This window comes from Python bivittatus, unplaced genomic scaffold (genome assembly GCF_059951505.1).
Source record: "Python bivittatus isolate LINGU-HERP-01145 unplaced genomic scaffold, Pbiv_v1 ctg000610_np1212, whole genome shotgun sequence".
NCBI lineage: Eukaryota > Metazoa > Chordata > Lepidosauria > Squamata > Pythonidae > Python > Python bivittatus.
In genome coordinates, this window is record NW_028277088.1 from 9,477,776 (window position 1) to 9,501,178 (window position 23,403).

The window sequence follows — 23,403 nt, forward strand, 5'->3', positions numbered from 1 at the left end:
TCACAAACATATACAGAATATAGGAATCACATAACTTACCTTGAGAGATTTTATACACAGAAATCATTGGGGCTTCCGACCCCTTTACAAATATTATCCCTGTTTTTGAATGAACTGGTTTAAGAAGTTCAACCTTTTGTTCTTAAATAAGCATTTCATCCCCCAAAGCTAATGAAGCAACATCAGAACAAATAAATGAATGTTGCAGTCAGCATGCAAAAGGGGGATATGGAAAAAGCGCAAGCTTAGAAAACTAATCTTATATATGTGGGATGGATTCTGTGATTAAGCAGGATGTCAGAATCATAAAACATTTGGAGGGCAGCAAAGGAGGTGGTATGCTGTGGCTTCTATGACAGGTTTACCCAGTTTTCTTACTAGAGATCAACCATGTGCCATGTCTGACTTCCTCACCAACTGAACAGTTCTAAGTCAAACTGCAAAAGTAAGCAATTATTTGGATAACTTTAAAGAACTCAAAGGATTCCCAAATTATGAATGTCTGTTAATAGGCTCTGTATCAATCTCTCAGATAAATACTTTTTGTTAAGAAGGAGTTACAGAAGTTAATCTGAAGCATCTATCAATGATGTTAATACATTAGCTAGCTTATTAATAATTAATTTAAACTGGAACTCCAAAAAAGTAACATGGTTAAAAGAGACACTGAACAATGTTAGACAAAAATTGCAGGCCAAAGATGTGTGTGTACTCAACACACAGTGTTTTGAATTTTTAAAGAGTAACACATATTTAGTGTAATTTTCCCAGCATTCTGCTTTTAATTTTTCCTGAGTAGATTGCTAGATTGACAGAAAATCCATACAGATTCTCCCAGATTAGTTATGTTTACTGAAATTTATCTTCAAGGGCAAAAATATGCGCCATGGGGATGTTCACCAATATCCTCTTCTCTTAAAGGATCTCTATTTTTGAATCACTTATGCGGCAAGCTCTCAATCATGCCTTTATTTGGTAACATTTATTGAATTTCTGGCCTGTTCAGATACTTATTTCTTATTTATGTTTTTCTTAGCTTAATCAGTTTCTGGTTTTGCAAATGCTTAAGTAATTTAAGTAATTTGAGCAAATGCTCAAACAATTTATTTACTATGGCAAAACTGATGGATAGGCAAAATGTCTCTTGGAATATAATACATGACCACTTCAATAATAAGCAGAGCTTGTCTGTAACAGACAATAACAGAGATCCAAGTCTTATTCCTTGCCCCAGAAAACAAGGAGGCACATCCCTATTTTATACATGCTGCCAATTAAGTTCTGTACAGGTAAGAAGTAGGCATGTACTGTATATACATCAGCTTGCACCAAGCCTTTCAGTTCAACCAATGATGCTGAGGCTGTGGGCCTGCACAATTTATAGACTGGCTATTCTGTGCTGTCAGCATCTTCAATAACTTGTTTCTCCTACTTTCCACTTTAGGACTAAATTTAGGTTACCACTGGCAATCTGTCTTATGCTTGTATCCACAGTGGTGATCCTGAAACTAAAAGGGTAGAATTAATAAGTCTGCAAAGAAGTTTGTGTTTCATGATGACTTAGTGGCCCTTATAGTAGTCTCGTTGTGAAGAATTTGTCACTATAACCCGTTCAGTAATAAACAAATGCATTTACACTCCAAGTTCAGCAAATTTACTAAAAAGGGACCAAGGAACTTGGAACTTCTCTGGATTAAAAAAGCACCAACAAGTATAGTAAAAGCATGCTTTTGAAAATGTATTAAACATTCAGTACTATTTTAGAAGAATTAAAATAATTTGTCTAATATTAGCAATATAGCTTGGTCTCCAATACCAACTTTTTAAAAAGAATTGCTCATTAAAATTAGACTACTTGTTTCTATAATTTATGTAATGCAACACTGATGGGATGTGCCTTCTACTCACAGGCAAATTAATGTCACTGTGTCCTGATCTTACTTTGTGACACTGAGTTTATGTCCCCTGGCATTCAAAATACAGTGGAACCACGAGTTACGAATTTAATCCGTTCCGTGACTCTGGTTGCAACTCAAATTGGTCGCAACACGAGGCAAATTTTCCCATAAGGTTCAATGTAATTACCGTTAATCTGTTCCGGCGTCCGCGGACCATGCGTCAGGGGCAGAAAATGGCCGCGGACTACGTGGCAGGGCGGAAAAACGGCCGCGGACCACGTGGAACGGGTGGAAAAATGGCTGCGGACCACGTGGAACGGGTAGGAAAATGGCCGCGGACCACGTGGAACAGGCGGAAAATGGCCACAGACCACGTGGAACGGGCGGAAAATGGCCGCGGACCACGTGGAACGGGCGGAAAATGGCCGCGGATCCGGTTCATAAGTTGAGGCGAGTTCGCAAGTCGAGGTAAATTTTTGGGGCTGGAGCTGGTCGTATCTCGAAAAATTCGTAAGTAGGGGTGTTCGTAACTAGAGGTACCACTGTACATAAGGATGTTTGTTTATTGTAGGCAACCCAGTGTCTTCATTTAATTGTGTGACTTTAAATGGAAAATTGTATCACTTTTACCTTTAAGACTTTCTGAACAGCAGACTTCTTCAAGGCTTCTGGATTATAATCTAATGGATTATGCTTTTAAACCAGAAGAAAATGAACATACGGAGGGTTAATACGACATGCAATGAAGTAGTTCCACTTGGTTAATTAAGGACAGGACAACAATGGCAGACCAAACAAACTTTCTCAGAAGAAAGAGAAAAATGCTTGAACCGTTATTACTATAAAATAATTTGACACATCCTTTATTGTTTTTCCATTTTAAATTATAACACACGACTGACTTTTTCCAGTCAGGCTAAGATTCTCCTGTTTGCAGTAACTTTCTTTCTAATTGCTCCAATGCAACAAAAATTTCTTATTTGATCTGATGATATGGATACAGGAAAGTGGGGTGGATCTAACCAGCTGACCATTTCCATCAACAGTTTCTAATTTTATTTCAGAAAAACTGCATCGTCCTGAGGGTAAATTAGGAATTCTTAAAAAAAAGAAAAAAAAAAGCTGGGTTCTAGGATTCCATTTTGTTCCAAAGTTTCTGAGATGGAACACCCAAAGTTAAATTCCACTTCAGAACAAATGGAATGGAACCTAAATTGCTATGCAAGCACGCTGCAACTCAAAACAGGAAGAGGAGGTTGAACTCTCTGTCCTCCAAAATGACCGTTTCAAGCTTTGACTGCAATGAGATTTGTTTTCAATGGGAAAAAAAAGTTACAAAAACTTGTACATTTGTCTCAATGTTATACATCATGTGGCTGAAAAATCATACCAAAAAATGACAGAAAATTTATGTCAGATGCACAGAAGACTTCTTGATCGTTAACCAAGCTTGTCAACCAAGAATGAACTTACTTCTGAACTGTATCACTCCTTTTAGTCATTTAAGATCTCTTTACCTTTCTTACTCAATTTCTCTCTGTCTTCCTGGCAGGTAGGCACACTTCCAAACAAAGCTCCTCCCCAACATTTACCTTACAAAATCTTACGGAGGCTGTTTAGGTGCAGAACATTATTGCACATAAAGATGAACTAAAGGCTGACACTTTGCTTTGGGGGGCGTGCCAGCTCCCCATTTTCTCTAACTAAACAAATCTTTAAAAAAAATCAGATGGGCAAGGAGAAAAGTGATATGACACTTACAGGTACACATTTTTAAACGGAGGTACTGTATATTCTTTTCTAAACTCTTCTTTAGACTTACTAAAAAAGCAAATTGGCCGTGCTCATTCCATAGCCTTCTGTTTGGCTGGCTACTTAAGTGTGATAACAACTTGGTGCCACATATAATATACAGAAAAAGTGCCCCCTCTCTATGCATCTAAAAGCTTTGGGCTAGCAATAGTTTTATGTTGAATGTACATCTGCCTAGACTGGAAAGAGTCTCCTCTTACTTTTTCCCATATGGTTTCTTAGCATACAATTTTCAGCTCCTGATAGTTCTTACTACTTTCTTTGGAGAAGTTCACACAGGTAACAGATCCATTCAACACTACTGTGAAATTTGCTTCACTTTTTTTTTTTAAATTATTCTCAATTTAGGATGAACACTGTAACTGCTTTTTATCAAGGGAAGCCAACAGTATCAGAGTAAAAATAACAGATGACAGAGATGTTTGCTGTTTGCATGCCACTGTCATGCAAACACCGTAATGCTTATTAAGGAATCTTTAAGCTATAAAAAGAGAAGAAACATTCCAGCCCCACAAAGAAAAAAGACAATGTGAAGTATAATTTGGGTCAAGTTGCTGTTAAACGTTTCTGTTTTCTGAATCAACCCTCATTTGCTGTAACACATCATTTCAACTGCCTTAATAGAGTTGGCACCGTTTTAATAATGCAGTAGAACCAAGGTTTAAGGATTGGTAGTAAAATAAGAGTATATGAGAATTTAGTTATGACACATTGTTTTGGTATTACATATGATTCTTTCCAACTTGCATCAAGCGTAAAACCAGGCACGCTTCTAAGCTGATTTCAGAAACTCAGATGACTCAAGGTTCTCAAAGCAAACCCAATAATCAGATGCCACGAAGTAGGAAGGCAGGCGATTTGCGAGGTTGAAATGAGAATGCTATGCCATCCTTATTTTATTTTATTTTTGTAACAGCTTTCAAGTTCCTCCTTGACTGTGGAGCTCAGTGGTTATCTTTGCATAAGCCACTATTTTGCAGCAAAACCTCCTTCAGAGGATGAGTGTTACAGGGGTTAGCCGAGGAGAGAGATGCCACCTTAATATGAGAAATGATTCCATGTTAGGAGAGATCCATACCTCTTCCCAAGTTTAATCTCTTCTCCTCATTAAAGTTTTCAAAATTTGACATTAAATACCAGATTTTTGAGCTAAAGATGAATAAAGCGAACACAAACATCTATTACTATTTAGCATTTATCTCGTTGTTGGTAAGATGAGGGCAACAGTATGTTTTCTTGTAAGGTAGTCTCTCAGATCCTAGCTTACACAAAATAGTGTGCTTGGCGTAAAATTGGAACAGTACTTTGGCAATGCTGGCCCAAATGTGCCAAAACTGGTACTGCCCTTGTTGTTAGCAGGAAATGCTACACGTGGCACAAATATGGCTAAGGCTGGTAATCCTGTCTACACTGTTTTGTTACTACTAACAAGTGTTTTGTGAAAACCTGAATTAACCAAAGTCATGATGGGTGGCAGGGATCAGGTGATGACCATGGCATATGAAACACTGTGCCTCAGAAAGTAAGAGACATAAATGATAAAAAGCATTAATTAAAAATGAAATGAATGAAAGAAAAATAAGTATGTTACATATTTGTGAAAGTAACAGGAAGGGGACAATGTAATAGATCTGATGAAAGTGGTCTGATCTTTTGGAAGTGCAGTTGATTAATACGTGGAGGTGAGCAAAAGTGAAAGTTTAATCATGAATGGAAGAGCTAAAATATATATCAGAAATATGAATTAGTATCATCTAGGTCAGGGTTCCCCAAGGTGGTCAATAATGACCTCCAAGGATCAATGGGACTATCTATTATTGTTGTTGTTATTCATAACACCATTAGTTAAAGTAGTATTTATTAAGTTATTTTCATATAATAATGTTTGGGGGTTGATGAACAATCTGAAACTTCATGAAGGGGTTGATGAGCTGAAGAGTTTGGGGACCCCTGATCTAGGTTGTTGGAGGCAAGTATAAAGCAGGAATTCAGAGTTTAGTGACAGCTGCATGTTATGCTCCAGTGAATAATATTAATGGAAGAGCCATGTGAAGAATTGTGCAACGTTCCGCAATCCAAGTGAAAAATGGTGGGTAAGGATGGGATGAAAAAGTGATTGGGCCATTCAGTGTAATGGAAGGCATATGTGAGGAGGATACTGGAATGGAGGATCAAGGTTATCAGGAGGGAGGGGGGGCATTCCTGGAGAGGTTTCATAGCAAGCGCTTCCTCAGCCCGCAGCAGGACCGTGAGAAGGTGAAGAAGCTGAGACTGGCCCTTCCCTAGAGTCTCACAGGGTATAGCCACTAGTTGCTTTAGCACAGGTTGAGTCTGGCGAGATTCTGTCTATTAGGTGCAAGCTAATAAAGGAACTATACTGGACTGGACTGCCTCACTGTCATTCTTGGGCTGGGCCTGACATTCAGAGAGCCAAGAAAGAATGAGAATAGTGTGACTGTTTTGTGAGTATCTGCTTTAGAAAAGGGCCTATTTGTTTCAAGTATGTGGTTTAAGCAACAGTCTGTTCATACCCACATGCCAAAAGAATATCAATTTAAAAGCATGACTGATTTGATTATTTGTTACAGAAGACCAGGGAATTAGTGAAGGGTAATGAGAAGTTCTGAATGTGGGAGGTACCATTTTTTTGGTAGTTTCAAGAATGGATCTTGGGAGAAGAGCGGACCAAGAAGAAAAGGAAAGACAAAAAAACCCTTAGGGTGAAGATAAAATAGTGGTCTTCTCAATTCTGTCAGAGTGTTGAATGATGTTAAGTCTGCAGGGATAGACTGTGAAACTGGAGAAATATTAAAATATTGATGTGGTTGTTTATGAACGGCATTGCAACTTGTTTAATGTGTGTTGAGACTGAAGATTGGAAGAATGCCTTGTTTGTTTACTTATTTATTAAAGAACTTATATGGCCACCAGCTCAGACAATGTAACTCTGGGCAGCATGCGAAAAAAAAGAAAAGAAAGAAAAACTATAATCAACCAGTACGAAACGTATCTCATTAAAACTTACTAAAACAATAAAATGATGATTCAAGCTGAAATCTCCTGTAATTTGTCAAACTGGGAATTCCACTCATCCTGACCCCAAGGATCAGGAAAAGAGCCAGGTCTTAATCACTTTTCTAAAGGCTTGCAAGGTCAGGACAAACCGTATATTGGGGGGAAGATCATTCCAAAGGGCTGGAGCTGCCACTAAGAAAGGTTGCCTCCTGGGTCCCATAAGATGACACTGTTCCAATTGTTCCCATATTCAAATGGGAAGGCAGCAAGACCTACAAGGCAATTAGCTATTAATCAGGACTTTGGATTCTGACAGAAAAAGTCCAAGGGGTAACAATGAACAAAATTTGGGGAATGCATTGTAGCTTTATGTGGGAATGTGAGAAGCAAAGTTTATTTTTTTATTATTTCTTCATTTAGAGACAGTAAATAGGTCTGAATTACAGAATGTTCTGTGCAAATTCAAGTTTGGCTACTCAGTATAATATGACAGAAGTAAAGCATGTGCAAGAGCAAATGGAAAGTTGAACAAATGGTTCAACCCTGAGCAGAAAATAAGAAAATAATATATAATGCCTCCTCAGTTGTGTAAGGTATTTACAGATAAATGTAAAAGGAATGCTTGTGGTCACATTAGTGGTATGTTAGTTGAGACTATGAATCTATGTTTATGTCGATGTTATGAATCTGAATATTAATATATCAAAGACCAAGTTAGTTACAGGTAGTCCTCGGTTAACTTTCATTCAGCGATTGTTCAAAGTTACAACAGCACTGCACAAATGGTACTTATGCTCAGTCTCCGAAGTTACAACCACTGCAACACCCCTGTGGTCACTTGATCAAAATTCAGGTGCTTGGCAGCCCACCCACACTTACAACTGCAGGGGTGCTTCAACTCCCCCCACCTATCTCCTCCCTCATCCCTGCCCTTTTTGCTGCCCTGCCCTCTGCCACCACTACCACCCTGAGCTCTGCTGGCCCTGCCACCCCCAGCTGACCTTCACTGTCGTCTTCCTCCCACTGCTGAGGCACGCCTGAAGGTCAGCTAGCAGCGGCAGGACCAGCACAGCACAGGGCAGCTGGGTCAGCAGAGCTCAGAGCGGTAGGGGTGCAGGGCAGTGGCTGGGGCTTCGCACTGTGGGGCTGGGGTGGCTGGCTGCAGTATGGGGCTTGAGGCAGCACTCCTCAGTGGCAGTGGCGGCGGTGCTGAGGCTGAAGGAGAAGCCTGGGGGCAGGGACAGCCAGCTGAGACTGCTGAAGGCTCTGGGCCTCTACTTTGGCCCCAGCGCTGCCACACTGCCGAGGAGTGCCACTGTGCAGGGTGGCCAAAAGGGCAGAAATGGGGGAGGAGATAGGCGAGTGGGGGGAGCTGGAGAGGAGGCAGTCCTTTACCTTACCGAGGCTCACGGCTAGGAGGGACCAAGCTGGGAATGGCTTGGATTGGGTCCTTGCCTAATGACCAGGTGGGATTCACTTAACAATGGCAATAGGGACTGCCAGGATTGCCGTCACTAAGCGATGCGGTCACATGATGTTGCACTTTACGACTGCATCACTTAGTGATGGAAATTCCAGTCCCAATTGGCGTCGTTAACCGAGGACTACCTGTGTATTGGGCAGGGAAAGTAACATGAACAACTGCAAGTTATATACAAACAGCAAAAACAGCAAGTAGACGAGTTTGTGTATCTTGGCAGAATGTTTCCTAAGAATGGGAAAATTAATACAGAAATGTTAACATGTTCAAATGATGTTAGAAAGATAATGGGGTAGAATGTGGTTTGTGGCAAGAAATGAATACTTGATGAAAAAAGTAAAAATGGCTATGTGAGAGATTGCAAGCAGGCTGAGAAAGAGGCTGGAGGACCTCTAGACATAAACAAGTAACAGAAGGGAAAGGAGTTTATTAGTAGCTTATCTCATAAACAGCAATTCAGTTCTGGGAGTTGAAGTCTACACATCTTAAAGTTGCCAAGTTTAAAAAACACTGAGATAGAGTCAAGAATGAATGGTGTTGAATGAATGGAGACCAAATAAAAAAATGAATGACTGCTACAAAAGAGAATAAGCCACAATCAAATGGCAGAATAAATTTATGAAGAAAAACTGGATAGCTTGAAAGGAAGGGGAAGATGGAGAAAGACTTGTGGTGGATAGATGTGGTGAGATCCTGAAAGAGAGAAAGATAAGAAATTTTAAAAAGTAAAGGCAACAAATGAAGTGGTGCATGGATATGGAAGCAAGGATGGTTTGTCAGGATACAAAGGTTTGGAGGTATAGTAATTGATGTCAGTGTAGATACAGCCTATGTTTACTTTTTTTTAAATTATTGCATGTCCATGTCTTTGGCTTATTATTTCTTACTCTTTTTCTGCACTCTACATAATTTTGTTACTCCAAAAGGGAATAGTTTAACGAGTATGTATGCACTAGTGAAAACATCTATCTTAAAAATTTGCCATATTGTAATGACAAAAGGTCACACAAGGTGGTGTATTTTTCTGTAATACACATTATTCCAATTTTAATTATGCAACTTGAACCAAATTAAAGACCTTCTGGGCCCTTCCATATGCCACACACAATACTTGCACTTACTTTCCAAAACAATCACAAAGTATGTTGATTTTTACAATTCATGACCATTTCATTTCTCTGCAAGCGTCACATTTCTTCAAGAAGATAACAGAGCATGCTAGTCTCTGAAAAAATTAGCAAATTTAGCTAACAAGCTAAACTAATAACACAACTGGAAAAAGTAGCAAAAACAATACAAACGTTTGAAACCATGCACTTAAAACAAAAAACTGCATGCTTCTCCATTCCAGTGTTAGGGCAAAGTGGGTTTATAAACACCAAGGTTAAAAAAAGGTTTGTTTTTTTTTAAAAAGGATAATATACACGTAACACCTGAGAACTCACAAATAGTGCTCTATAGAGTGAGGTAGTATTTTCACAAAAGACTAGTCCCGATGCTCTCCTCTCTTTTAAGTATCCACACCCAAACTTTCCCTCGTAGATACTCTTTAGGAAAATGCAAATGGAAGGAGAAAGCAAAAAGTGATGGGATTCGGGCAGTCTGAGTGCTCAAGCAGCTTTACAGAAAACAGTCAAAGGAGTCTGAAGTACTGATAAGCATATGAAGAAATGATAAACCAGTGGCCCTTTTTTCCACTACTGACCTAGCTTCAAGGCAATTTCTTTCTCCTCTTGCAATATTGTGCATTTTAGTTGCAAATATCACTTGCATAACAAAACCACACAACCTTTCAGTAATGACTTTTTAATACACTTTTATACTGCCTTTTTATGCCAGACATCAATAAGGTTGCTGCCATTTTAAATGAGAGGAAAAAAAAATTTCCAAACAGAGAAGTTGTGCTGTAATCTTGGACAATCTGTAGCCCATCTGGGCAAAGGGAAAAGCTCTATTTCTTCTAAGGAAATCTTAAATATGTTATACTATCAGGTGTTAGGCAATAAGATCCATTATTACCCTTTGTTTCTTGTTTTTATTTTAAATAAAAAGTATTCTATTCAAGAGTTTCAGGGCATAAAATGAAAATAAAACTAACACAAATATAATAATGGGCCCAAGATTTCGCCCCATGTATTGCAGAAGGGCTCTGCGTACCCACGTGCCCTCAGATCACAGGTTGCCCATCACCAGTCCAGATAAACACTAACATTTTTACTGGCATAGTAAGGATTGCAACATCAGTCCTCAACAAATCATTCCAAAGGACTTTCCATAACTGGGAGATTATTCCCAGGCTGACAGGAGCTGCCCACTTCATTATTGAGCAATGATCCATGACTCTAGAGTAGACAGCTCTTTTCTGGCCTAGAGCCACACTATCTGGGAGTCAGAAGGGACATAAGACAGTGATATGATTCATCTTCTTGGAGGACTGGGTTTTATTTATTTACTTATTCCAGTCTTAGGATCCTCCAATTAAAAAAACATGGAAAAGGAATCCCAGCTGGCAGATTATTCATTAGAAACTTTTTATATTTTTTTCTTAACAAATTACCTAATTTGGAAAGGTTTGTGTTCATTCTGAATAGGAGTTTTTACTGTAAAAATGTATTGAAGGGAAGAATAGAAAAGCTTCACCAGAACAATATTACCAGTCAACATCCTATATACACACCAATATCACTGTTACCAACTTCACCTAAAGTTTACAAGGAATTCTGTTTTAGAAATGGCTAGGTCATAATTAGAAAGTTTCATAAAGACCATTAATACTTGTTCAATATTTTATCTTCAAATCACATTAGTCAGCTTCGTTGGGGGTTTCCTTCCTAAGGGCAAGATGAAGAAAACAATCATATGCTTCATTACAAACGTCTCTGAAAAAATATTTTTGGGCTTATTTGAGGACCATTCATTACTATTTGTTTAGTCCTGGATAGGAGGGTATTAAAGACATATCATGATTTCCAGCTTAAATCTATGGAATTCTCCATGAAGCACTCGAGTTATATATATATATATGGCCTCTAGTTATATATATCTTTAAAGATATACAAGTGAAAAATCTGCACAAGCAGAATAGTGTGTGTGGGCACATTTTATTTTTACAAAATGAAAGGTGGTTCCACAGCTATTCTAGGAACTGCTATTTGGGAACAGTAAACAGAAGTTTTCATTATATGCTTGTGAGCGTATGTGGGAAAGTATTCACACCAACCCTAGAGACCAGACTCACAGGAACCTTGCTCAAACATTTATGTTTATGAAAAATCATTACCAACTCACAACAGTTGAAGCCAGTTTCAGGTTATCTCAGCTGGTTTGCTACAATGAAGCATGATTTTTCCTTGCTCAGATCATCCTACTATATTGTACTATTTGGATCTTAAATTTTTTACAGTAAATAAGATTCCATTCACAGAAGAAAAGGCACTGATTGAATGCAAATATGCAAGTATATGTCTATAGGACAGCAGCTCTAGATTTAGAAGCACACAAATACAAACCTTGCAAAAGTTCAATCCTGAATCCAAGCAAATATTCATTCATTTGAAGGTGGAACTGACCACAACTGCCTGATTTTCTTTTATAGGACTGTCCACAGAATTTGTTTATAAGATTACCACATCAATAAATGCTGTAGATTTATTGTTAATTAAAATGGCATTGTTCTGTGGACATGATTAGAATACTGACACTGGAAAATAAATTCAGCCATAAGGTATGTTTATCATAGAAAATTGCCAATGTTATGGAATGCATGAGAAAAAGTAATTAAAACACAATGTGAATTAGTGAGGCAAAGTGGCATAGTAGTAAGCAATGTGTGACCAAAGAAAATTAGGAATCGTTCAAGAGAAGCTTCATTGTCACAAAAACTTACTGGCAAATTTCTCGCTGAATCCAAATAAAGAATAAGCAGTGCTGATGAAAGCCCATCGTTGGCTTGATCTTTATCAGCTCTAATACTTTTTAGCACCTAAAATCACAAAAGTATAATTAAAAACTCTAGTTTTGTGCATCGTTTCTAACTAAAAAGAAAGCAAATTATAAAATGCAAACTAGATAATTAAAGTGTTACCGTACCTAATAATTTAAAAACAATTAATACTATAACATCTTGTATATCAAAGAACAAGAGAGCCAACAGGTTTCTAAAAGTAAAACGTTTTAACTATTTCCAGACATAACCAAGCTAGATATGAGTAAGAATTCCTTATCTGAAAGGAATTCTGCAACATGGAAATTTTTCACAGCATTATTTCTTGTTTTCAATGCTATTTCTAAAGGACCATGGAGTTATTTTTCAATATTAACTATCAGGCATGTAAGAAATGATATGAAAAGGGTATGAAATTCTTTTTTTATATATACAATAATTTTATTAAAGATTATAATTGCAACAATGAACACTAACACAAACTGAAAAAATAGAATAAAAAGAAAGTAGAAGGTGCAGAAAAGGAAGAAAAAAAGGGGGGAATACAAAGAGAAATAGAAAAGAAAGAAAAATAAGTATAGTAAAGAAAAAGATATATGAAGAGTGACTTCCCACCTTCATCTCAACAAGTATAAACAATTTTAGTAACATCACCTTCTCTTAAAATACAACACATGACCTCTTCTTCCCATATCCCATCTCTTATCTATAAACAAATCCATAAAGCATCGTCATTTCAGTCCTGATGTCAGCAAAAGTCCATTATGGGTTACCAGAGATAACAACATATCTATTCTAACCTTGATCAAATAAACTAACTTATATTCCTTCCTTTTACTTCTAACAATCTTAATCTTTAGTCCCTTTAAATAATGTCGCAGAACTTGATTTCTTTTCATTTGTTCTTTGCTTTCTTTCCTTCTCACAAAATTCTTCAAAGCTTTAACAAGCCTCTTTTGTAAATCCAATACCGGAAAATTATCCAGGTCATTCTCTCGGTTTGTTGTTTGTATATCCCTTTTAATTATTAAGACATCAGCCAGTCTCTTTTCTATGCCCAGTGTAGCATCTTTTTCCATGTCATTCTTGTAGTCTGTCGCTTTCAACTCAGTCTTAGTCTCAATCTTGTCAGGTAAAACTTGTTCCCCTTCCATAACATCTTTTAGACACAGTCTATCTATGGAGGCAGACATTCTTAAAATTAACTTCTGGGTCCACTGTTCAAAAATATCCTTCAATATGTCCAGTGTTAAACTATTTTGCTTCATTCCGTACAGGTAGTCCTTGATTTTCAACCACAATTGCCACCCCAGTTGACTTTCGCCGCCTTCTTGCTCCGGCTGCTGCTGAGGTGTGCCCAGCCAGGCTGCTGGGCCAGGCTGGAGCTGGGATTCACGCTGCAGCTCTGGGGCTGCTTTTTGCTTTACATGAAGCAAAAACAGGAACGTGGCACAAAAAGCAGCCCCAGCACAGCACAGCGCGAAGCCCAGCCCCAGCCCAACTGCTCAGCGCAAAAGGAGTTCTTGGTGCACTGCTGTTCGGGGGCTGCAAGAACCAATCCCAGAGCCGCAGCTCAAAGCCCAGCCCCAGCCCGGCCCAGCAACGCGACACATAGCTGCAGCAGTCCCAGCCCAGTCCCAGCCACCCTCACCATCCTGCACTCTGCAGCCCCAGCTGACCTTAGCTGTCTTCTTGCTCCCGCTGCTCACAAGGCACGCCCAGTCTGGCCCTTTGTGAGGCAGCTGGTGGCCATGTGAGGCCATCTTCCCCAGAACTTGCAAGGAAACCGCCGTGCAAAACCTGGAGAAGAAAGCCTCATGTGGCCAGCAGTTGCCTCATGAAGGGCCAGGCCAGGCATGCCTCGTCAGCAGTGGGAGCAAGAAGACGGTGAAGATCAGCTGAGGCAGCAGAGTACAGGGCAGCAGGGGGCCAAAAGGGCATAGATGGGAGGAGACATGTGGGTGGGGGGAGCTGAAACACTCCTGTGGCTGTGGGTGGCTGCCAAGCCCCTGAATTTTGATCACGTGACTGCAAGGGAGCTGGAATAGCCATAACTTTGGGAAGCAGTCATAAGTCCCTTTGTTCAGTGCTGCCATAACTTCCAACGGTCACGGAATGAATGTTCATAAGTTGAGGACTACCTAAGTCAAGTTTGAGTGTACTTCTCCTTTATATTTTAGATTTTTTTTTAGATTTTTTTTATCCCGCCTTTATTACTTTTATTAATAATTCAAGGCAGTGAACATAATTTTTAGTTCCCTCTAGTTTCTTCTAGTGTCCAATTTTTACAATTTTATCTTTTGAATTTAAAAATAAATAGTAAGATTTTAAAAATTGGACAAAAGCATTTTCCCACAGGAAGGATTCTTTATAATTCTTTATAATTAATTCCAAATTTTATTTCAAATTTATCTGGACCCTTACTCCATTTGTAACTTTCTAAAATCAAAGTTTTAATCACCTTTTTGTTGTTTATTCCCCCCCCCGAAATTTTTTAAGTTCTTAAACTTGTAGTTAAAACTTCTTTTGCTAAGGATTGAAGGAAACTCACCCAGTGCTGTAAAACTTGTCAATCAAAACATTTCTAACAGCTGAAAAGCAGTTAACAAGCTATTTCTGAAAGTGAAAAGAAAAGGAAGTATGCAAACTTAGTATCCTTTCAAAGGCGCCGATCGTGGTTTGAGCAGGATGGCTATTCCTTCATCTCCCAGAGCTCTAAACCTGCCAGACACTGCTATTTTGCGATCTCCTCTCATGGAGCAGTTGTCTGGAGCACTTGTGAGCAATCTCAAGTCCTCTCCTTGTCCAGAGGAATTATTGAAGAGCCGGTCTACTCACTGGCTCTTCGTTTTGCCGTGGTTGTCAGCTCCGCTTTTTCCGAAGCTGTCTTCAGTCTGCCATTTCTTCTCCAGAAGTGGAAAAGCAACATTTCCTAATGGAGCCCATTTACTTTTGACCTGCTAGGAGAATTTTGGATTTTTGTACCTAAACAAATCTTTGCTTTTATCCTGCTTTCTTCTTGAAATAGAGCATATGTATATGAATGCGGATAATCACACATATAAATATATATTTTTAATGACAGTTTCTTCAAATACAGAAAAAAGAGTATGCAAACATACCTGATCAAGATCCTCAGTAGTAGGCTTCAATGTGAGCCATTCGAGTTTTAAGTGCAATTTTCCTTTGGAGACTTCATCCAAAGTAAACCACTGTAAGGAACATCAGTAAAATGTGGTAAGAACCAAAGCCATTAGCTGATGAATTAACCTACACTACCATAAATTCCTGGACTAGGGCAACTAAGGACACTTAATATGAAAACAGTAAAGATACTATAGCTGATAGAAAATAAGAAACCACTTTGTAAAATAGGCATGAGTGGTACTGTTTCTTGCATTTCATCCACAAAACTGTAGTAACATTATTTCATAAGAAGATATATCCAACGACTTTCTAAAATTAAGCATCTAAAAATTTATTCAGGACACCTCAAAACCGTTTAACAGGAACTAACCACCCCTCTCCTGGTCATTGTTTAGAATTAATTACTACCAACCATTCCACTCCTATGGCTAATGTCTTCAATTCCATTTGTTAACACAGGATGTTATAATCAAACCGAGGAAATCTAGTCGAGGAAAACTGAAGACTTTGCTGAAATGGTATACCAGATCCAGTGTATGATTAAGCACTGTAGAGTTATTGCATGAACTTTCCCTGTCATTGTCCTCCCCAGAGTGAACAGAAAGTTACCTCATCTAAGTGACGTTCCTTTTCAACTTCAGTTAGGTCTAGCAGCAGGCTATAAAAAAATAACACAATGCATTAGAACACCATTATCTGAGCTACAGAATCTGAAGCTGGAGTTTTATAGCAGCCAAATGGTGAATACGGTAGAAAAATTGATGAGCTACCTAAACATGTTCATGCTCTTCTTATATAACCAACAAGCACAACTGAAATAATATCTAAATGCTAACAGGGCAGAAAGCAATTCTGAACAACAAAAGAGGATTTATTAGTGAGGTATGAAGTAAAGGTTATCTTCTTTTAAGAACTGCGAATAAGATAGTAGGATTTGCTGCAGAAAAGTTTAGGTCCTTGAAGCAGATTAAGATGTTGGGGGGGGGACGCAAGGAGAGAGGCAAGGATAAACCATTTTATGGTTGTCCATTCCTTACCATATATTTGGTAGTTAAGGCCAAACTTATATTCAAGATGAAAACAAATTAGCGTACAGTAATTACAGCTATGAACTGCTATCTCTACTGCAATCAATACTGCTTTGCTTCACTTCCATATGGTAACTTTTAAACATTTCTATGCCCAAAGTATTGACAAATTTTTGAAGGCACAGAATTTTGCATGCATTCATGCACTAATGGAAATACATTGGCATTTGGAAACATATTAGTCTGTTAGCTTCTTTCTTGCCTTTTAGAGCTCACCTTTACTCCTCTTTCATTTATGGACTGATCTGGATAGTGAGATTCCATGGAAGGATTTCAAATTAAAAAAAAAAAAAAAAAGACATGCAAACTTATCTATTAAGATGGCTTGGCACTTACCTTCCCAGAAAGTCATCCTTGTCTGGATCTTCATCAAAGAGTTCAATCTCTAGGTCTTGTCCTGGATGTTCATAGACTAAGGCCTGGAAATATAATGAGCGAGCAAAAGAGCCAGTTCAGCACAGATCTATGACATGGCTTACAGCCCCTTTGAATTAGGCAAAAACATTAACAGATTCTTTTCAAATATACTATGGTTTCTCTCTGATGTGATTAAAAATTTAGGAAGCTTCTTTCTTCGGTGAGCTCAGGACAACACACATGGGGTTTCCCCCTCATTTTACCCTTATAAAACTTGTACAGGTAGCCTGGCTCAATTATTCTGTCTCAAAGCAAAGTCATCTAATGAACTCCATGACTAAGCAGGAACTTGAATCTGGGAGTCTCTTGCCTCAGTCGAACACTGTTTACTATATATTTGTATTCACTTCAGACCATTTGTTTACTGGCATTTCCACGGTTTTCATGGTACAGATTTAATGTGAAATTGCAACTTGTTAGTAAATTACAGCTCAGGAAATCAGAGAAACGGGGAGGGGGAAGAACAGGCAGGAGCACAAGGCTCATTTTTATGCTAAACATGGCTTGGTATTCTATCTGAGCCGTCCTACTGAACTGCAACAACAATTTTCCTACCAATAGTTTAAAAAAATCACGCAAGATCATTTTCTGTATAATAGAATTATATGACATCAGCCTTGGAGGTTCTAAGTGACTTTAATACATTTTTTTAAAAGTACAGTAATACCGGTCAGTACTTTCATACCTCATAAACTTCATTCCACTTTGGATTAAGATTTTCTTTGATGACTTTGCTTTGGAAAATTTGATTTCCCACTCGAACGATTCCGTAAGGGTCAGATTTTCCCTTAACGAGTCCTTTCAAGTAAGTATCTTTTCCCTCAAGATCCTGAGCTTCAATGAAGTGTATTCTTAGTACACCCTGACAAGAGGCAAGAAAAGTTGTCCATCATACAGCACTCAATAGCAGGGTCCCATCAGCATAACTGAATGGTATGTCCTAATGATTTCTATAAAGATGGAATGGAAACTAAGCTGATTTTTTAAACTCTTTATTTTGGAGACTAGAGTCTGGTATAGTAGCACTTCGTAGTTATGACTTGCTAAAACAATGCAGGTAGTGATTAACTAAATAAGTAACTAAAGGCCCAGTTCCTGCTAGTTGTCCTAACTGCCAAATACATGACAGGCTACAATTTTAGTTAACCTCTTCTCCATCATGATACTTTTGATATTGGTGTCTTTGAGCTTTTAATAAAGAAGCATGTACAATAAGCAACAGCAGCAGTCTTCAGGGTGTGTGTGTATGTGTCCAAAACATCAAGATGCAGCAGTGGAACTGAAGGCCTCTCCCCTGCCCCTTTGTACACACAAGCAATAGCAACATATGCACTAAAGGGGTGAGATTTGAATCACAACATTGCAATCACCATCTTTACTTTTTTGACACACACACACACACCCCCGCGCAGACACTGCTGAGCACTAGGATAAAGGAGGGAAAAAAAAGAAATGTCATGGAGATAAGCCGTCATTAATTTTGTATTATTTAAATATATGTCATGATTTTAATAGTAATAGGAAATGAGTACTGCAACAAAAGTAATTCCTAGATTCAACTGAAAACTCAACTACAAGCAGAGACCAATAAAGCCCAAACATTTTACATCTTACAAGTCCTTAGAAATGAGTCACTTCTCCACGGTTTCTTCCAGGCTGCCATGGAAATGTCTGGATGGAAGGGAACCACTGGAAATAGTGTTTCTTACATGAACTGGAAGAATCCACCCAACTGGCTAGAGACCCACATTGTCCAGGCAATATCCCAGTGGTGCAGAAAGAAGATAAAAGAGATTCTCTGCTATTGTGAAATTTAATGGTCCCATAATAACTTGAAAGCCACATTAAATGAATTGTTATCTAGCTTGTAGAAGTTTTTTGTTTCTTTAGTATCTGGATTTTAGCTCTTTTAGAGTAATTATTGCCAGAAGTTGTTCTGCAAACACTCTGATAAACAAACACTATGTTATGTCACAATATGATGTTAAAAACCTTACCTTTGGTATGGGGAACCGCAACTGAGCAATCTGCACTTCGCTGACAAGAGGGACCGTGATTCGATTTGGAAGCACTAGATAATTAGATATTATATCTAGTATTATAGTGTCTGATAATCCACTATGTGAAAAAAAAAGTTTATGTTAAGATTAGCATTAATTATACATGCTGCTGCTATCAAAACAATTACATGCAAGCCGCACTCACCCATAGCAGGGCAGGAAAATAAATATCCAAGCTGAAATTGCTCTATTTCAGTTTAACCCTCTGCTCAATCCAATTACCATTTTTTATAGAGTTGTTTGGGATGTCAAGTCATCAATACATTCATTCTTCCAACACATTTCTATCTTCTGTTCTAAAAGCCAGCAATATGATTTACAAAATCTGCAACCACTTTACATATAAAAACACTTGGTCTTAAAATCTGGATTAACTCCATGATCATCAAGTCGATCTTTCAGAGAGTTCTGTGATTTACTTTATATGATTTTCAGTGCTGCATAAAAGAGGCTACAGAGATAAAGCAGACAAGACAATCTGCTTGTCTCCATTGTTTTGGAATGTGGATTTGTTTTTAACTGTAAAGGATGAAAACAACAGCTACAATCAGCATGTTAAAAAGGATAAGCTAAATCATAGGGATAAGGAGCATCCCCAACCCGTCTCCCTTTCCTAAAAAATATTTGCAGGAGAGGAGGCAATTTTTGCACAGCCCTACTTGCTTTATGCAATGATGTTGATGATTTGCTTTTACAAATGATCCAAAGACGGAAGTAATTAAATCCCAAAGCATGTATGAGTCTCATCAATACCTTTAATCACCACAAGATGGAAATAGTAGTTTAGAGTAAGAGGGATGGCCTTATTATAGCTGTATAAACCTTATTCACTCCTTCCTGCATTATCTTTCATTGTCATATGAGTATGAAAGACTAGATCAAAAGGCTCCTTATTCTGAATTTTTGTTTTCTACACTGTAAATCGATGAAGCAGATGTTAGTTTACCACACGTAAAAGATATTATTCTATTTTTAAAGGCTAAGCTCAGGCAAAACAGCAAATAAAACACGCGGTCAATTTGACTATTTTATTGTCTGAGTGCCTGTGGCTGGAAATCATATCAATCCGCTCCCCTAAGGCTGCCATCTTGTTTATAATAAATATTATAAAGTTAAATTAATGATGGCAAAAATTATAAAGTTAAATTAATGAATATCATAAAGTTAAATTAATATATGAGCATACAACTATATCAATATTTTTTTTCCTATCACTTTTTTTTTGGAGGGGGCACGGGGGAGAGAAAGAGAAATGTTATGAATTGTCTCCAGATGACCAATTAGGAAATAATGAAGTCCAATCCATTAATTCTAATCAGGATTTCTTTTTATAGAATCAGTATAAAATACAAACACTGAGTCATCTCCTTCCCTGCCCATAAATACTATCCACAGTTGTCTGAGGTCCTGCATCAAGCCGGGAAGGAAAACAATAAAAAGGCTGGGGGAAGGACAGGCCTTCCAATACCTAGCCATCCTAAAATAGCTGTCCTTGGAAAATTTAGTGGTTTAGTGGTAGACACTGGCTGCAAAGAAGTGGGATGCAGGGAGCTGGAGGTGTTTATGTGCACAGGTACATTTTGTCTAATACAAAAGAGAGATTATTAACCACAGGGACAGGTGAGAGAAAACTGCAAATATTGGGCTCTCGTTTACATGAATCCAGTTCTGTACCTGGAGCTGTTCAGGATTTGCAAGGTACACGTTTTCAGCAAAAGCCCAGCTTAAGAAAACAATACTCATGCCTGGCTGGTATCAGTTCAGCTCAAAGAGCAGCAAGTATCATGGGATTTAAGTTGCTTACATGAAGTGCAGCTCATTTGTTTAATTAAAAAACATGCCTGCAGTCTACCCTTGGCTACTTTCAACCAGCTCCTAAATTAATGTTACATAAAACTGACAAATTTTAAACAATATCTGGTACTCACTTAAGAGCGGTTGACGAGCGGCAGTGTCTACCACTAAACCATCTAATTTTCCAAGGACAGCTATTTTAGGATGGCTAGGTATTGGAAGGCCTGTCCTTCCCCCAGCCTTTTTATTGTTTTCCTTCCCGGCTTGATGCAGGACCTCAGACAACTGTGGATAGTATTTATGGGCAGGGTTGAATAAAGACTAATTAAGCTTCACTGTAGGTCATATACACACACATACCTGCTTCTTTAATCTCACAAAAAAGATTGTGCCAATTTTGATATTTTACTTATATAAACTGCACATAGCTTTACTGAGGCATACATTAATTTATGAAACCACCCAAAGGTGCGTACTAGACTACTTTCAAGTCAATTGCATCTTAGAATGCAATTCTAAAATCTAACATTTTATCGGTCAATCAGAACAAGCAGGATGCAAATACTACACTGTCTTCATACTTTGCATTTCTGATCCATTTAACTTAAAGCAAGATCCTATCTTATTTATAAAACATTAATAGCCATGCCAGCCATCAATTTCTAAAAGGCTTCTGTAAGTCAGGTAGCACCTTATGTTTTAAACAAGTGAGTAATTCACAGTATTTGAATGCAAGGGAGAGTACAAAAACCATACTTTTCTGTATTGCACACAGAGCAATAGTTCTAGTGTTTTGCTATTTAGAAAGTTTTTTTGTTTTTGTTTTTTTTGCAAAATTGCTGAAATGATCCATATGCCTTTGAAGTAAAGGATTTCTGGATGGGTGAGGAAGGTCACCCCCAGGAAACCACCTCACTGATCTTCCCCCACAGCAGGGAAAGCTTTACTTTAAGGAATTAATCTATCAACTATACAGCAGCACAGAGCTGTTAATGAAGTGACCTTCATACTTAAGCATGAGATGGTTAAGTGTCAAATATACCACACTAGTGTCCCATGACCCTGGCTCCTCTGATGAACAGCTAGAAAGATGCAAGTTCCAAGCATCCCCCCCATAGAAACAGTTAAATATATTTTCTAAATAAAAGACACATGCCACTTCTAGCTTCAGATTAACCTAGCCTACCAGAAGTACAAACATTGATAAATCATCAACAGGTGCTTCGGATGCTACATCTCACTGATAATTCAAGAGGCCAGCAGCCAAACAAGAGGTCACAGCATACACTTTTTATTGTGTGATGAAAAGGGCCAGTATGTAATTATGAACACAATTGTACAAATGTTTATATCTCTATGGTGGGTGCATCATTATCTGCATGGAAAATTAGACCAACAACAACTAACCCCATATTCAACTTGAACTTGATCTCCTTAGTACACAATTGGCTGAGTATGATTTCTTAACCAATATACTGCTGTAGGTGCTGCAAGGCTACCTCGCCAAAATCTATGTCCGTTGCTGTGAGTTTGGCTTGTTTCAAGCCCAGTCTGCAATGGGCTAGATCAGTTACAGTGTGTCTGGTCCAGGGTGCCCTTGGTTGAACTTTCCCCGCACTGAACTTTCCATCCCTGTGCTCATGTTCCTCAGAGTAGTTTGCATGGGCAGTAAACTGGATCCATTCTGCAAATGTGCCCAAATAATGTCAGCCACCATTTCTTAGATTTCATCAACTATGTTTGGCTGACTGCAGCTTTGCTGATTGATGGTTTCATTTCTTACCCAGCCTACCAATCTGATGCCAAGGATCCTACAGAGAGAGTGCATTTGGAAGCCATCCAGGTTTTGGATCTCTGGCTATGGAAGCGTTCATGATTCAGCCCCATATAGTAGCAATGGTAGTATCACTGACCAAAACATTCACCTTTTGGTTTGTACAGTAATGTTAGGCACCAGATGAGTAAATGAAAAACTGCTGTGGCAGCACCAATTTGGTGCTTCACTTCAGCTGTTAAGATACTTTGCTTCCCCTGTGCTATGAGGCCAAAGTATTTGAATTCTTGTACTTGTCCTAACTGCACTCCATTTAAGTCTATGACTGCTGGTGAACTATCAGTGGTAGGTACCTTCATCTTTGGACAGCGCTCTTTGGAAAAGCACTTGCTGCTGAGATAATGCCACATAAGATCACATGGCTTCTGCAGCACACTTACAATGGCTCAACCTGTAGGGTTCACATCAAAAGTGAACTATCAGAGGGCTTCCCAGTCTGCATTGGGGCATGCCAGGGAATTGTGTCCTATCCTACTGCCATTCAATACTATAATACAGTGTTTCTCAACCTTGACAACCCAACCTTGACAATTTTAAGATGGGTGGACTTCAACTCCCAGAATTCATGCTGGCTGGGGAATTCTGGGAGTTGAAGTCCACCCATCTTAAAGTTGTCAAAGTTGAGAAATACTGCTATAATAGATGCCATCTTGAGAAAAGTCTTCGCAATTAGGTGTGGAATTTGGCCAGGGGCAATTCATCATTGATCATATATATGCAGATGACTACAAATACAAGCAAGTAGAAACACCCAAACACACCATCCTACAAACACTGGGACATACCATCAGAATAGCAGTGAAGTTTTGCTACAAGTTTATTTAGGAAGCTTAGCTTCTGTATTTTTATTCTCCTTCGCGTTAGCAGGGTGAGCTCCTGTTTCCTCCCCAGTTCCTGTAAACCCAACAGTTCGAA

The 23,403-nt window shown here is 38.5% G+C and overlaps 1 protein-coding gene across 2 annotated transcripts in view; it reads right to left on the reverse strand.

The window, feature by feature from the left end:
- ESYT2 (extended synaptotagmin 2) overlaps window positions 1–23,403 on the reverse strand; it is a 69,289-nt gene that overhangs the window by 13,085 nt on the left and 32,801 nt on the right. Inside the window, exons 8-14 of one of the 2 annotated variants that reach the window (XM_088150835.1) lie at window positions 18,798–18,918; window positions 17,486–17,662; window positions 16,720–16,802; window positions 15,905–15,953; window positions 15,271–15,360; window positions 12,092–12,187; window positions 2,529–2,591 (exon numbers count right to left, since the gene is read on the reverse strand). In XM_088150835.1, the coding sequence (XP_088006961.1) occupies window positions 2,529–2,591; window positions 12,092–12,187; window positions 15,271–15,360; window positions 15,905–15,953; window positions 16,720–16,802; window positions 17,486–17,662; window positions 18,798–18,918 (679 nt within the window). The remainder of the gene's footprint in view (window positions 1–2,528; window positions 2,592–12,091; window positions 12,188–15,270; window positions 15,361–15,904; window positions 15,954–16,719; window positions 16,803–17,485; window positions 17,663–18,797; window positions 18,919–23,403) is intronic. The other variant, XM_007431295.4, reaches the window with a different exon arrangement.